At 35.9% G+C, this 13,711-nt stretch overlaps 1 protein-coding gene across 4 annotated transcripts in view; it reads right to left on the bottom strand.

Annotated features, from left to right (window-relative positions):
- washc4 (WASH complex subunit 4) overlaps positions 1 to 13,711 on the bottom strand; it is a 182,564-nt gene that overhangs the window by 130,625 nt on the left and 38,228 nt on the right. For all 4 annotated transcript variants that reach the window (XM_069909975.1, XM_069909974.1, XM_069909976.1 and 1 more), the window contains one exon: positions 185 to 305. In XM_069909975.1, coding sequence (XP_069766076.1) covers positions 185 to 305 — 121 coding nt within the window. The remainder of the gene's footprint in view (positions 1 to 184; positions 306 to 13,711) is intronic.

Raw genomic sequence — 13,711 nt, 5'->3', positions numbered from 1 at the left:
TTACCATGTGGATTGAAAACTGAGAGGAACACAAAGTTACAAAAATACAGCATGAATGATCATTTATGTCCTACTTCACTATACAGGGGTTATGGTTGAATTTTGATTCAATGGGATGAATGTTATTCAGATCGCATGCAATGAAATTTCTTGCAACTTTACCATAACATTCAACTACACCAACCTGAAAAATCATCTGGCTCAGCAACTGACGCTCAAGTTTTAAAAGCAATTTCTCAAATGGTTTCAGCTTTTCTTCGGCCATTCCAAACTTAGATGGATTGTGATGGACTGATTTCAGCAACCTATAAATCAAACCCACAGATGTAAATACTCTACAATATGACCCACCTTGCTTATTTTTAGTACCTGTTACAAACAGGAATAACTTTCTTTCAATTATGACATCTGACTTTGGAGGAATTTCAGAAACAAACAAGAGAATATGGCAATGAAGCCCATGCACTAACTGCATCCTGTATCTCGGAACCACAGCCAAGCAAGAACAATTGCAGGCACTTACCAAATTTCAAATGGAGAAACTTGGGAGTTAAAATTCAATACCTGTTGATCTAATTAGCTCAATTATTACAAAACCGAAAAGTTATTTGAGATAACTATTTTCCAACAAGTTTCATTTTCATGCAATGGCATGCTGTGAGGATACCATCTTGAAGCAGAGGTGACTCTGGACCTTTGGTGTCCAAAGCTTTCCACCTCAGGGGCTTTTAGAGTCTCACATCTCAATATGTGGTACAGCTCATTGTTAGCAGCTGAATGCACTTTGACATATTCAGCGCCCAAAAGATGAGAGGCTTTTGCTTTACTGCAAAACTCCACAATCTCACTGACCTCAGCAACAGTGAGGCTGAGGTCCATGAAGCATAGCGAACTGCATCTCAAAGTTCAGATTTATTATCCGAGTAAATACGTCACATCACATACAATATTGAGATTCTTTTTCAGTGAGACAGACAGAATTTCTACTTATCAGAATGCAAATAACTGTACTCAAGAAAACATACATATATAAAAGAATGTAAATAAACTGACAGAACAATAGAGAAAACATTCAATAATCAATAAAGTGAAAAGTCAGAGTCCTTAAATAAATCCCTGATTGAGTTTGTGGTTGAGGAGTCTGGTGGTGGAGGGGGAGCAGCTGTTCCTGAACCTGGGGGTGCAAGTCTTGTGGCTCCTGTACCTCTTTCCTGATGGCAGCAGCGAGAACAGAGCATGTGCTGAGTGGGGTGGATCCTTGATGATTGCTGCTGCTTTCTGACGGCACGTTCCCTGTAGATGTGCTCGATGATGGGGAGGGTTTTGCCGGTGATGTCCTGGGTTATGTCCATTATTTTTTGCAGAGGTATTGGTGGTCCCGTTCAAGGCCTTGTTGGAGCAAGTCAGCATATTTTCTACTATACATCTGTATAAATTTCCAATTTTCAATACCATATCAAACCTCTGAGAAAGTAGACACGCTGACATTTTTTTTCATGAGTGTACATTAGTGTACTGGGTCCAGGAGAGGTCCTCAGAGATTGTGACTTCCAGGAATTTAAATTGGCTTACCCTCCAATCATTGGATCATAGACCTCCAGTTTTCCCTTCGTAAAGTTCATAATCAGCTCCTTGGTTTTGGTGACGTTCCAACTTGACAGACTGCAGCTTTCCATATGCACTGACAGGAACAATTCTGCTGCTTTATTCACCACTCCCTTGTTCCATCTTTTATTTCATGACATTCCCCATTTCTAAGTCCTTTCTCATTTCTTCTCTTATGTCCTGTTATAGAGACCCTTTTCTTTTCCACCCTCTCACCATCATTAATTGCATATTAAAATGTTCTTTTGGATGAAAACTCTGAAATGTGGAGGTGACATCACGCTGATGGAATAGTGGTTGGGGTAAACCATCCCTCCACAGAGAAAAGAAAAAAAGAAAAAAAAACAAAGGTGGACAGAAAAAAACATAGAAGACTGAAAGTTGGGGACGTGGCGAGATGGTATAGAATAGAGACGTAGGAATTTATCTCTCCCAGACTGGACTAATTAATGCCCAAAATTTGAAGATTGTAAAAATATAAAAAGTCTATCAGATAGAGCTTTAAGTGTTGAAGTTACAAGAAATGAAGAGAGGGAGAGGCCAGAAGTCAAAGTTGGTTAATAAAATTTTTGGAAAAAGTGAAGAAATTGGGCCTAACGTACAGAGGAAGCACCAGGATCGATTTACCATGGACCTGAAGCCTCAGAGGACGACTCCAGGGGAATCAGAGGAAAGGCTGACCTCCCCGAAGCAAAGATCGGTGCAAGATGGCGCCAACGCAATTGTCCTGGCGGTTGGCCAGGACGTCTGTGGGTGTGATGAGGTCTGCGCAGCTGAGGGTGGTTAGCTCCGTAGGGCCGCGACGGGGCACGAGCGAGGGAGCACGATTGGCAGTATGCTGATGCGTAGCAACATGTCAGCTGATACTCGCTACTGCGCGACAGGCCCTTTGGGCATGCGCATGGCCTCACGCTTCTGCGAAGTCCTGGACAAGTTCCGGGCTGCGGGAGGACCTGCTCCATGTTGCGATGACGTGGACTGGGGTCCAAACCGCAGCAGGGACGCCAGGGAGGAATAGGAACATCTAGAATATTTAGACGAAGATGATCAAGAACTTTTACTGATGGCAGCAGAAGCAATAGAAGGTAGGCCTAGAACTACAAAAATGGCTTCCCCTTTTAAATCAGTTACTTCACCTGCTTTTAACAAATCCTTCGCCTGGACCTGATGTGGTAACAATGTTTGAGGAGTTAACAAAGCAAAATGAAAATATTATAGCTTATATGACTACTAGTTTTCATAATATAGATGAACAATTTGCTGAAGTAAAAGGGAAAATGTCCGATATACGTGGAGAAATTTCAGCAATGAAAGTGGATAATAAGTGTTTAATTGCAGTTGATGAAGTACAAGAGAGATGTAAGAAGGTTGAAGATAGAATGGATCAGATTGAAGAATTAGTAACAGGATGGGTTTCTGCAAAAAATTGACTCATTGGAAAATCAAAGTCGACGAAATAATGTAAAAATATTTGCACTTCCGGAAGACATTGAAGGGCAGGATCCCACGTAATTTTTTCATAAATGGATTCCAGAAATATTGGGAATGAATTCATTTCCAGATGGATTGGAATTGGACAGAGCTCATCAAGTGCTAAGAAGGAAATTTTTTCTGGGGCAGCCTCCAAGAGCGGTTTTAATTAGAGGTTAAAGATTTTAGGATCGGGAGATGATTTTTCGCAGTACAGAAAGCCCGTGTTGATCTGAATCCAAAAATGGTTCAGGATAGAAGGGTTTTATTTTCTGCAGACCTAAATCAGGAGGTTATACAGAGACGTAAGGAGTTTAATCAAGCTAAGACAGTGCTGTGGAAGAAAGGTTATAAATCAGCATTTAAATATCCAGCAGTGTTGAAAGTGTTTCATGGGCAATATCAATTTCAGTCTTTTGAGAAAGCTCAGGATGCATTAATTTTTGCTAATTCTTTACCAGAATTGAGCCACGATTTGTCAATGAAACCTTTGGGGAACATTGTCAAGACTAAGAATGGAAATGGGAATGGGATGAAGAAGCTGAAATGGCGCAATTGGATGAAGTGGTGGAAGACACTCACTTAGTTTGGACAATAAGATGATGGATTGTACTTTTCTGAAGGTCTGGTCGGGGAGAGGTGGATGGCCCTGCTAAATTCTAAGTCATCTGCCGCTGGTGGTATTGACCACACCCGGTCAAACGAGGGGGGTACTGGTTTCCAGTTTTTTTATTGGGAGGGGGGTTTGTGTCAATTTTAAGTTTTGTCTTATGTATTTTTAATTTTTTTTATATTTGTAGATTTTGGGTTTTTTTTAAAGGAGCTTTAACTTAGTGTAAAGGTTGGCTGTATTGGGTACCACTCTATAGAGAACAACGAATAACAAATTTTGCGACATTTAATGTTAAAGGGCTAAATCATCTGATAAAACTGAAATGTATACTGGATTATATTAAAAAGATGAAGGTGGATATTGCATTTTTACAAGAAACTCATTTGACAGAGAAAGAGCATTTGAAATGTGATTGGGTTGGTCATGTGATTACATCTTCTTTAAATTTGAAATCCAAAGGGATTTATTTTTGGTTTCGGCACAATTGCAGAGTAGATTTATTCATGCTGAATATAAGAATAGAATATTGTCTGACCATTCATTGTTGTTAGTTTCTTGTGTGGGAACTGAGGTGATAGAAACTGCTTATATAACCATATATGTCTATCTCATTCTCATAGACAACAGACTCGCCAAGGCAAATAGCGCCTTTGGAAGACTACACAAAAGAGTCTGGAAAAACAACCAACTGAAAAACCTCACAAAGATAAGCGTATACAGAGCCGTTGTCATACCCACACTCCTGTTCGGCTCCGAATCATGGGTCCTCTACCGGCACCACCTACGGCTCCTAGAACGCTTCCACCAGCGTTGTCTCCGCTCCATCCTCAACATCCATTGGAGCGCTCACACCCCTAACGTCGAGGTACTCGAGATGGCAGAGGTCGACAGCATCGAGTCCACGCTGCTGAAGATCCAGCTGCGCTGGATGGGTCACGTCTCCAGAATGGAGGACCATCGCCTTCCCAAGATCGTATTATATGGCGAGCTCTCCACTGGCCACCGTGACAGAGGTGCACCAAAGAAAAGGTACAAGGACTGCCTAAAGAAATCTCTTGGTGCCTGCCACATTGACCACCGCCAGTGGGCTGATAACGCCTCAAACCGTGCATCTTGGCGCCTCACAGTTTGGCGGGCAGCAGCCTCCTTTGAAGAAGACCGCAGAGCCCACCTCACTGACAAAAGGCAAAGGAGGAAAAACCCAACACCCAACCCCAACCAACCAATTTTCCCTTGCAACCGCTGCAATCGTGTCTGCCTGTCCCGCATCGGACTGGTCAGCCACAAACGAGCCTGCAGCTGACGTGGACTTTTTACCCCCTCCATAAATCTTCGTCCGCGAAGCCAAGCCAAAGAAAGAAAGAAAGATATAACCATATAACCATTTACGGTGCAGAAACAGGCCATGTCAGCCTTTCGAGTCTGTACCGGTTCACTAGAACAACTCCACTAGCTCAAACCTCCCGCTCACCACCAATTACCCTCCAACCCCCTCACCTCCATGTACACATCCAACCTTCTCTTAAGTGACAGAAGGGACCCTGCCACAACTATCTGATTCGGAAGTTCATTTCATTCTGCCACCACTCGCTGAGTGAAAAAGCCACCTCTAATATTTTCATTGATTTCATGAAATGTTGTTGAAAAAAAACCTGACTTTGTTACGTATATGAAATCAAATTGTTTTCTATTTGCAAATGAACAAGGGTTCGGTACAGAGTAAATTTATTTTATGGGATGCTTTGAAAGCATATTTAAGAGGTCAGACCATTAGTTACACAGCAACAGTGAAAAAAACAGTATTTGTTAGCGAGTCAAAATTAGGAAAAAGAAATACCAGTGTTAGAGAAGAAATTTCAGAAGAATTCAACTGAGGATAATAAGATACAGTTATCTAAATTAGAACTCCGCTATAATACTTTGCAAACTTATAATTATGAAAAAAATGATTCAACGATCAAAGCAATGTTATTATGAATTAGGAGAGAGAGCGCATAAAGTTTTAGCTTGGCAGTTGAAAATTGAACAGGTATCTAGAACGATAAATGCAATTAGAAAAAATTCGGAGACTACATATAAACCACAGGAAATAAATGAGGAGTTTTTCAAGTTTTATCAAAATTTATACACGTACTCAAGATATGGACCAGATTGAATCTTTTTTATCTAATTTAAATTTACCATTATTAAATGAGCTGGATATAGGGACTTAGATAGTCCATTTACTGATTTGGAACTTAAAGGAGCACTGCAATCTATCCCTAGTGGAAAATCTTCTGGAGAGGATGGATTTACAACAGAATTTTATGATTTTTTGTTTCCAGTATATATAGAAGTATTGAAACAAGCGACAGAAATAGGTTCATTTCCAGAGTCTTTTTCAAGGGCAACAGTTATTCCAAAAAAGGATAGGGATCCTTTAAAAGTGGCTTCATATAGACCAATATCTTTATTAAATGTGAATTATAAAACCGTGGCAAAGGTATTAGCTAATAGATTGGCTAAATTTTTACCAAAATTAATACTTGTTAATCAAGCAGGATTTATTAAAGGTAGATATTCAGTTGATAATATTACCAAATTGATTACAATAATTAATGCTTCAAGATGACAGATTAATCAACCGATGATATTAGCATTAGATGCAGAAAAAACTTTTGACTGTGTTGAGTGGAACTTTTTGTTTAAGGTGTTTGAAAGATTTAAATTTGGACCACTTTTTACTGGTTGGGTTAAAGCTTTATACACTAATCCTTCTGCAAGAGTGATGACAAATGGACAAATTTCATCAGTATTTAATTTGTCTCGATCAACTAGACAGGATTGTTCACTTCCACCAGCTTTATTTGCTTTAGTAATAGAACCTTTGGCTCAAGCAACAAGACAAGATCTTAATATTAAAGGAATTTCAATAGGTGAACAAGAGTATAAAATTAATTTGTTTGCAGATGATGTGTTATATATTTTTCATATCCTAACAAAGTCAGGTTTTTTTTTAAACAACATTTCATGAAATCAACGAAAATATTAGAGGTGGCTTTTTCACTCAGCGAGTGGTGGCAGAATGGAATGAACTTCAAAATCAGATAGTTGTGGCAGGGTCCCTTCAGTCATTTAAGAGAAGGTTGGATGTGTACATGGAGGTGAGGGGGGTTGGAGGGTATTTGGCAGTGAGCGGGAGGTTTGAGCTAGTGGAGTTGTTCTAGTGAACCGGTACGGACTCGAAAGGCCGACATGGCCTGTTTCCGCACCGTAAATGGTTATATGGTTATATGGTTAAAGACTCTTTAGAATCAATGCAAAATTTGTTAAATCGGTATGGTACGATTTCAGGTTATAAAGTCAATTGGAATAAAAATGAGATATTACCTATATCAGATGAAGATTATACAGACTGTAGACAAATTACTAAATTTAGATGGTCTAATAAAATTAAATATTATGGGGTTATCGTGAATAAAGAATATAAAGATTTATATAGTTTAAATTATATATCGTTAAATAAGATTATAGCTGATTAACATAGATGGAAAGATCTACCATTAATTGTATAAAAATAAAGATATATCTCCGTATACAATATCTTTTTCAGTCTATTCCAAGTGCAGTACCAAAGAAATTTTTGAAGGAATTAAATAAAGTAATTTGTTTCTTTTTGTGGAAAGGCAAATTGTCAAGGGTTTCTATGCAAAAATTAACATGGCGGTATGAATTAGGTGCACTTCAATTACCACATTTTCAAAATTATTATGAAGCGGTGCAACTAAAATTTATCAATAGGTCATTTGATATTGATCAACCACCTATGTGGGCAAAGATTGAATTGGATCCGATTTTTGAAAATAAAATATGTCAATTTATTTATAAATGGAATCCTTTATTATTGCAAAAGTACTAATTGCCTGTATTGAGACATTTAATGGATATTTGGTACAAGTAAGATCAGATAATAGGATCCAAAGGAAAAATTCAGCTAAATCACCATTATATCGGAATAAATTGATTCATTTTTCTTTAAATAATCCTTATATGAAAGATTGGGAAATGAAAGGGGTAAAATTAGTGGAGGATTGTTTTGAAGCAGGTAGATTTCTCTCTTTTAGTAGATTTCGAGAGAAGTTTGGTATTTCATCAAATTTTTTTTTGCTTATTATCAAGTTCGAGATTTATTTATAGCAAATTTTGGACGAGAATTGGTATTACCAAGTCAAACGAAATTTGAGATGTTAATTGCTGATAAAAGAATCAAGGGGTTTATTTCAGATAGATATATGCTGCTGCAAGAAAAGATGGATAAGATTCATATATATAAAATGAAGGAGGACTATTTGGATATTGTTTAGTCTTGGGAAGAATGTTCAAATATGTTTGTTGACAGTGTTTTGAAATTACTCAATGTGAGATATAATATGGTTAATTATAATTTTATACATCAATTGTATTTAGCACCTGAAAAGCTGAAGAAATATGGTTTTACTTCATCAGATTTGTGTTTTAGATGTGGAGAACAGATAGTTACCTTTTTGCATTCTATCTGGGGATGTGGAAAAGTTAAAACCTTTTTTGGAAAAAGTCATAAAATTTTTGAGAAATTTATTTAAGATGGCTTTGCAATTGGATCCGATGATGTGTTTATTGGGTTATATGAATAGATTAATTTCGGGATTGTGGATGGACAAACCACAATTAGCATTTATACGATTAGGGTTAGCCATAGCAAGAAAATGTATAGCTATTACGTGGGAAAATGATATAGAGCTGAATATACAAAGATGGCATAGTGAATTATAATCGTGTTTGTATTTGGAAAAAATAATTTATAATCTACAAAATAATTATTCTTGCTTTGTTAAGATGTGGAATTTATATTTATAACATATGTTATAGATGTTAAGTAAATGATATGTACAGAGTTGGCACACCAAACAGTTAATATTGAATAACCAGAAATAATTTTTTTTATGGCTCCAAGGGGAGGTGGGTAGGTGGGATGGGATAGTTTAGATGGGAAGTGGGGGGGGGGGGGTAAAAGGGTTTTAAAAATTTTTGTTATGACTAATGTTTTGTAAAACCTTTAAATAACATTTTCCAAAAAAAAAGACCTGAAAGATAAAGAAATCAAGAAAACCCAAGAAATGGCACCAAAAAAGATCAGAGAGACAGATAAAGAAGAAGACAGGAAAACAGCAGAAAGAAAAGAGGTAGGTCTTACCGTAAAAAGGAACGTCCAATCCCTGAAGCCATTAGACACCCAGCTGGGTAACGGCCCTTCCCAAAATGTACTACAAAAATGGCTCGCTGAGCCACAAAAAGAATTGCAACTGGCATAACGAAAAAGACATTGACGGGAGAGGGACCCAGCAACGGGATACAACTGAAGTGACAGAGAGAGTTGGACAGGTGACGTTGTGGCAAGAAGAGGTGAACAGAAGACAAGAGAAAGATCCAGAGAGAGAGAAGAAAAAGAAGAAAAAGACTTACACGGAAAAGAGGAAGGTAAAACAGTTAATAGAGAATATTTCAATGAACAAATGAAGACAGAATTTAACACAATAAAAATAAAGATGGAAAAAGCAGAAGATAGAATGTAAAGACTAGAGATGGCCATAGCAGATATAGGAAAAAGAACAGATGAAGTGGAAGAAAATCAGGCAGCTGTGGAATTAGAGATGAATGAACTAAAAGAAAGACTGAAGATAGAAACAAGGAAATTAAAGAGATAAAAGATTTGTTAATTCAAAAAATTGATGGGTTGGAGAATTATAGCAAATGAAACAATATAAAAATAGTAGGCGAGCAAGAAGGCGTAGAGGGTCAGACATAAAGGGAATCTTAAAAAAATGGATCTCACAAGTCTTAGAAGTGGAAGAATTGCAAGACAAAATAGAAATCGAAAGAGCACACAGAACATTGGCACCAAAGCCGCATTCAAACCAAAAACCATGCTCCATAATAATAAAGTTACTAATACACACAATGAGAGAAAAAATATTAGAGCAGGTAAAGGATAAAGTAAAAGAAAATAAACAACCACTGGAATATAAGGGACAAAAATTATTTTTCTACCCGGACATTAGTTTTGAGCTCTTAAAAGAAATGAAGGAGTTTAACTTGACAAAACAGACATTGTGGAAGAAAGGCTATAATTTTGTGCTACGACATCCAGCAGTATTAAAAGTATTCATTCCTGGGGAAAGAAATAGACGGTTCTCAGACCCAAAAGAAGCCCAACACTTTGCAGAACAATTGCCAAACAGACAACGAAACAAGAAGTACTAAAAAAGACTACCAAGACAACGTATAGAAATAAATTGTAAAGATAATAAGGTGAATATAAAATTTAAGGTTGAAAAGATAATAGGAAAAAGATAAGAAAGGAGGGGGGAAAAGGAGCTTTGTTATATTTTTGGAAAATGTATAGTGTTTCGCTGGGGGGGGCTGGGGAAGGAAGAAGAACTGCTACTGCAAAACTGCTACTGCAGTTATTACCGCAACCCAAATAGTTAAGGGAGTTGTGGTTTATCTGGCAAGGAGTCAAAGACAACCCAATGTAGGGAGGGGTTCACATTATTTTGGGTAGGAATATTTTATGTGTTTTTTTTTTGTAGGGGTTTCTAGGATAATTTGTTTATTGAGACGTGAAAAAATAATTTAAAAAGAAATATTAGAAAAAGAGAGATGGAAGAGTTGAGGAGATGAGAGAGAATTGAAGAAGGAGGTTTAAGGTGGGTACATTAAATTACATGACCATAAATATTAATGGAATACACAACCAAATTAAAAGGAAGTGGTTACTGACATTACTAAAAAAAAATAGAAAGTGGACATTGCATATTTGCATGAAACACACTTAATCGAAATAGAACATAGTAAATTGAAGAGACACTGGGTAGGCTATATAGTGACATCATCATACAATACAAAATCCAGGGTAGTAGCTATATTAGTTAACATAAATTTTCCAATCAATATAAAGGAAATAACAATAGATCCAGCAGGCAGGTATGTAATGACAAAGTGCCAGATTTATTCAGAATTTTGGAATTTACTAAATATCTATGCACCTAACAAAGAAGATCAGGAATTTATGCAAAACATCTTCCTAAAGATAGAGGATACAAAGGGACCTATCTTGCTAGGAGGAGATTTCAACTTCAACCTGGACCCGATAATAGACAAAACTGGGAAGACTATTAACAATAAGAATAAAGTAACTAAATTTACACTAAAGTCGATACAAGGCATGAAACTAATTAATATATGGTGGAAACAACACCCAAAAGAGAGAGGATATTCATATTACTTGAATAGACACAAGACCTACTCAAGAATAGACATGTTTTTGTTGTCGGCGCAGATCCAAGGAAGAGTTAAGAATGAATATAAAGCAAGATTATTATCTGATCACTTACCCTTGTTATTAGCAATCAAATTAGAGGACGTCCCACCAAAGACATAGATGGAGACTAATACCTGTACTTTTAAAAAGGAAAGATTTCAAGGAATATATTGAACAGCAAATTAAAATCTATTTTGAGATAAATACGGAGTCAGTAAAACATAAATTCATTTTATGGGATGCAATGAAGGCCTTTATTACAGGACAAATAATTAGCTATATGAATAAAATTAAAAAGGAATATAATCAGGAAGTAGAACAGTTGGAAAAAGAGATAACAATTATAGAAAAGGAATTAGCAAAAAGAGAAGATACAGAGAAAAAGAGAGAAATGGCAGAGAAAAAATTAAAATGGCAGAGAAACACTACAAACATATAGAGAAAAATATAATGAAAACAAATCAAATATATTATGAACAGGGAGAGAAAACCCACAAAATACTGGCAACTTAAAACAGAACAAGCTAAAAGAACCATTCTAGCGACAAGAAAAGATGATAGATCACATATACCCTGTTGGAGATTAATGAAAAATTTTTAAAATTCTATAAACAATTATACCAAACTGAAAATATAGGAAAAATGATAAAAATTATGAATTTTTATCTAATATTGAACTACCACATCTACAAATAGAAGAACAAAATAAACTGACAGAAACTTTTAAGACTGTAGAAGTACAGGATATATTAATGAAACTACCAAACAATAAAACACCAGGTGAAGATGGATTCCCGATAGAGTTTTATAAAGTTTTTAGGAATCTATTAATCCCTCCCCTCCTTGAAGTAGTGAATCAGTGGAAGACACCCAAAATTGCCAGAATCATGTAAAACAGCATAATCACAGTAATTCCAAAAGAGGGAAAAGACCCGCTATTGCCAATGTCATACACACCAATATCATTATTGAATACAGATTATAAATTAATAACAAAATTACTAGCAAAAAGGCTGAATGACTGTGTACCGAAACTAGGAAGGCGAGATCAAACTGATTTGTAAAAAGAGATGGGTAGCTGATAATGTTTCCAAACTTATCAATTTAATTCATGCTGCACAAATAAATAAAATGCCAATGGTAGCTGTTACATTAGATGCAGAGAAAGCTTTCAACAAGGTGGAGTGGAATTATACGTTGAAAGTTTTACAGAAATTTAAACTACCGGAAAAATTTATTAACTGGATTAGAGCATTATATAATGGACCATTAGCAAAAGTAGTAATAAATGGATATGTATCAGATCACTTTAAATTAAGCAAGTCAACAAGACAGGGATGCCCATTGTCCCCTTCACTGTTTGGTTTGGTTATAGAACCATTGGCAGAGTTGATAAGGAAGGAAACTATGATAAAAGGAATAAAAATAAAAGAGAAAGAATATAAGATCAGCCTATTTGCAGATGACATCATAGTATATTTAACAGAGCAGCTAGATCAATAAAAAAACTATATATGAAACTGAAGGAGTATGGAGAGATATCAGGGTACAAGGTTAACATTAATAAAAGCAAAGTGATGCCAATGAACATTCAGATGCCAATGATTATTCAGAATTTAAAAAAGAAACCCTTTTTAAATGGTAATCACAGACGATACATTACCTTGGTATCAGAATAGATAATAACCTAAAACATTTCTACAAATTAAACTATGAACCATTAATAAAAAATACAGGAAGATTTAGAGAATTGGAAAGAGCTACCGTTAACTTTAATAGGGAGAGTAAACTGTATTAAGATGTATATGTTTCCATGGGTGTAAAATCTATTCCAAACATTCTCAATTCCCCTGACAGAAATTTTTTTTGCAAAACTGAAGAAGATAGTAAGGAAATATTTATGTAAGAGTAAGAAATCAAGTATAGCGCTAGAAAAATTAACATGGAGATACAAACAAGGGGGGCTGCAGCCACCAAACTTCAAAAATTACTACAGGACAGCGCAGTTAGGGTACTTATCAGGTTTTTATCAGAGAGGAGAGAAACTGGACTGGACTAAGACAGAATTAGACAAATTGGGAGAAAATATCCCTGAACATATACTTTATAAATGAGATGAAAAGTTGGTGCAATACAACAATTCATCAGTATTACATCACATACTTAAATTATGGAAAAGAATACACCTGGAAGAAAAAAAAGATAAATTATCAAATACCAAAAATGTTATTGACACAAAATCCATTAATCCCCTTTACAATAGACAATTTATTTTTCAAGGAATAGGCTAGGAAAGAAATCAAGAAAATAGAAGATTGCTTTTTGAGATATAATTTATTAACATTTGAGCAATTAAAATATAAATATGGAATAACCACAAGGTACAATGTTTGCATATTACCAGTTGAAAACTTATTTAAAAGATAAATTGGGAAATAGCTTGAGATTACCAGAAAGTAGCAGCCATGAATATTTAATCACAGACACAATGATAATTAAAAAATTTATAACCAACATGTCCATCAAACTGCAATATAAGGAAGAGGATGAAACAAGGTATAAACCGAAACAAAGTTGGGGCAAAGATTTAAACATAGGGATAAAGAATGAAACATGGGAGGAGTTATGTACAGGAACACGATAAATACTAGATTACGTATGATACAATATAACTGGCTACATAG

This window comes from Narcine bancroftii, chromosome 13 (genome assembly GCF_036971445.1).
Source record: "Narcine bancroftii isolate sNarBan1 chromosome 13, sNarBan1.hap1, whole genome shotgun sequence".
In the NCBI taxonomy this organism is placed as follows: domain Eukaryota; kingdom Metazoa; phylum Chordata; class Chondrichthyes; order Torpediniformes; family Narcinidae; genus Narcine; species Narcine bancroftii.
This window is presented reverse-complemented; position numbering and strand designations above follow the sequence as displayed.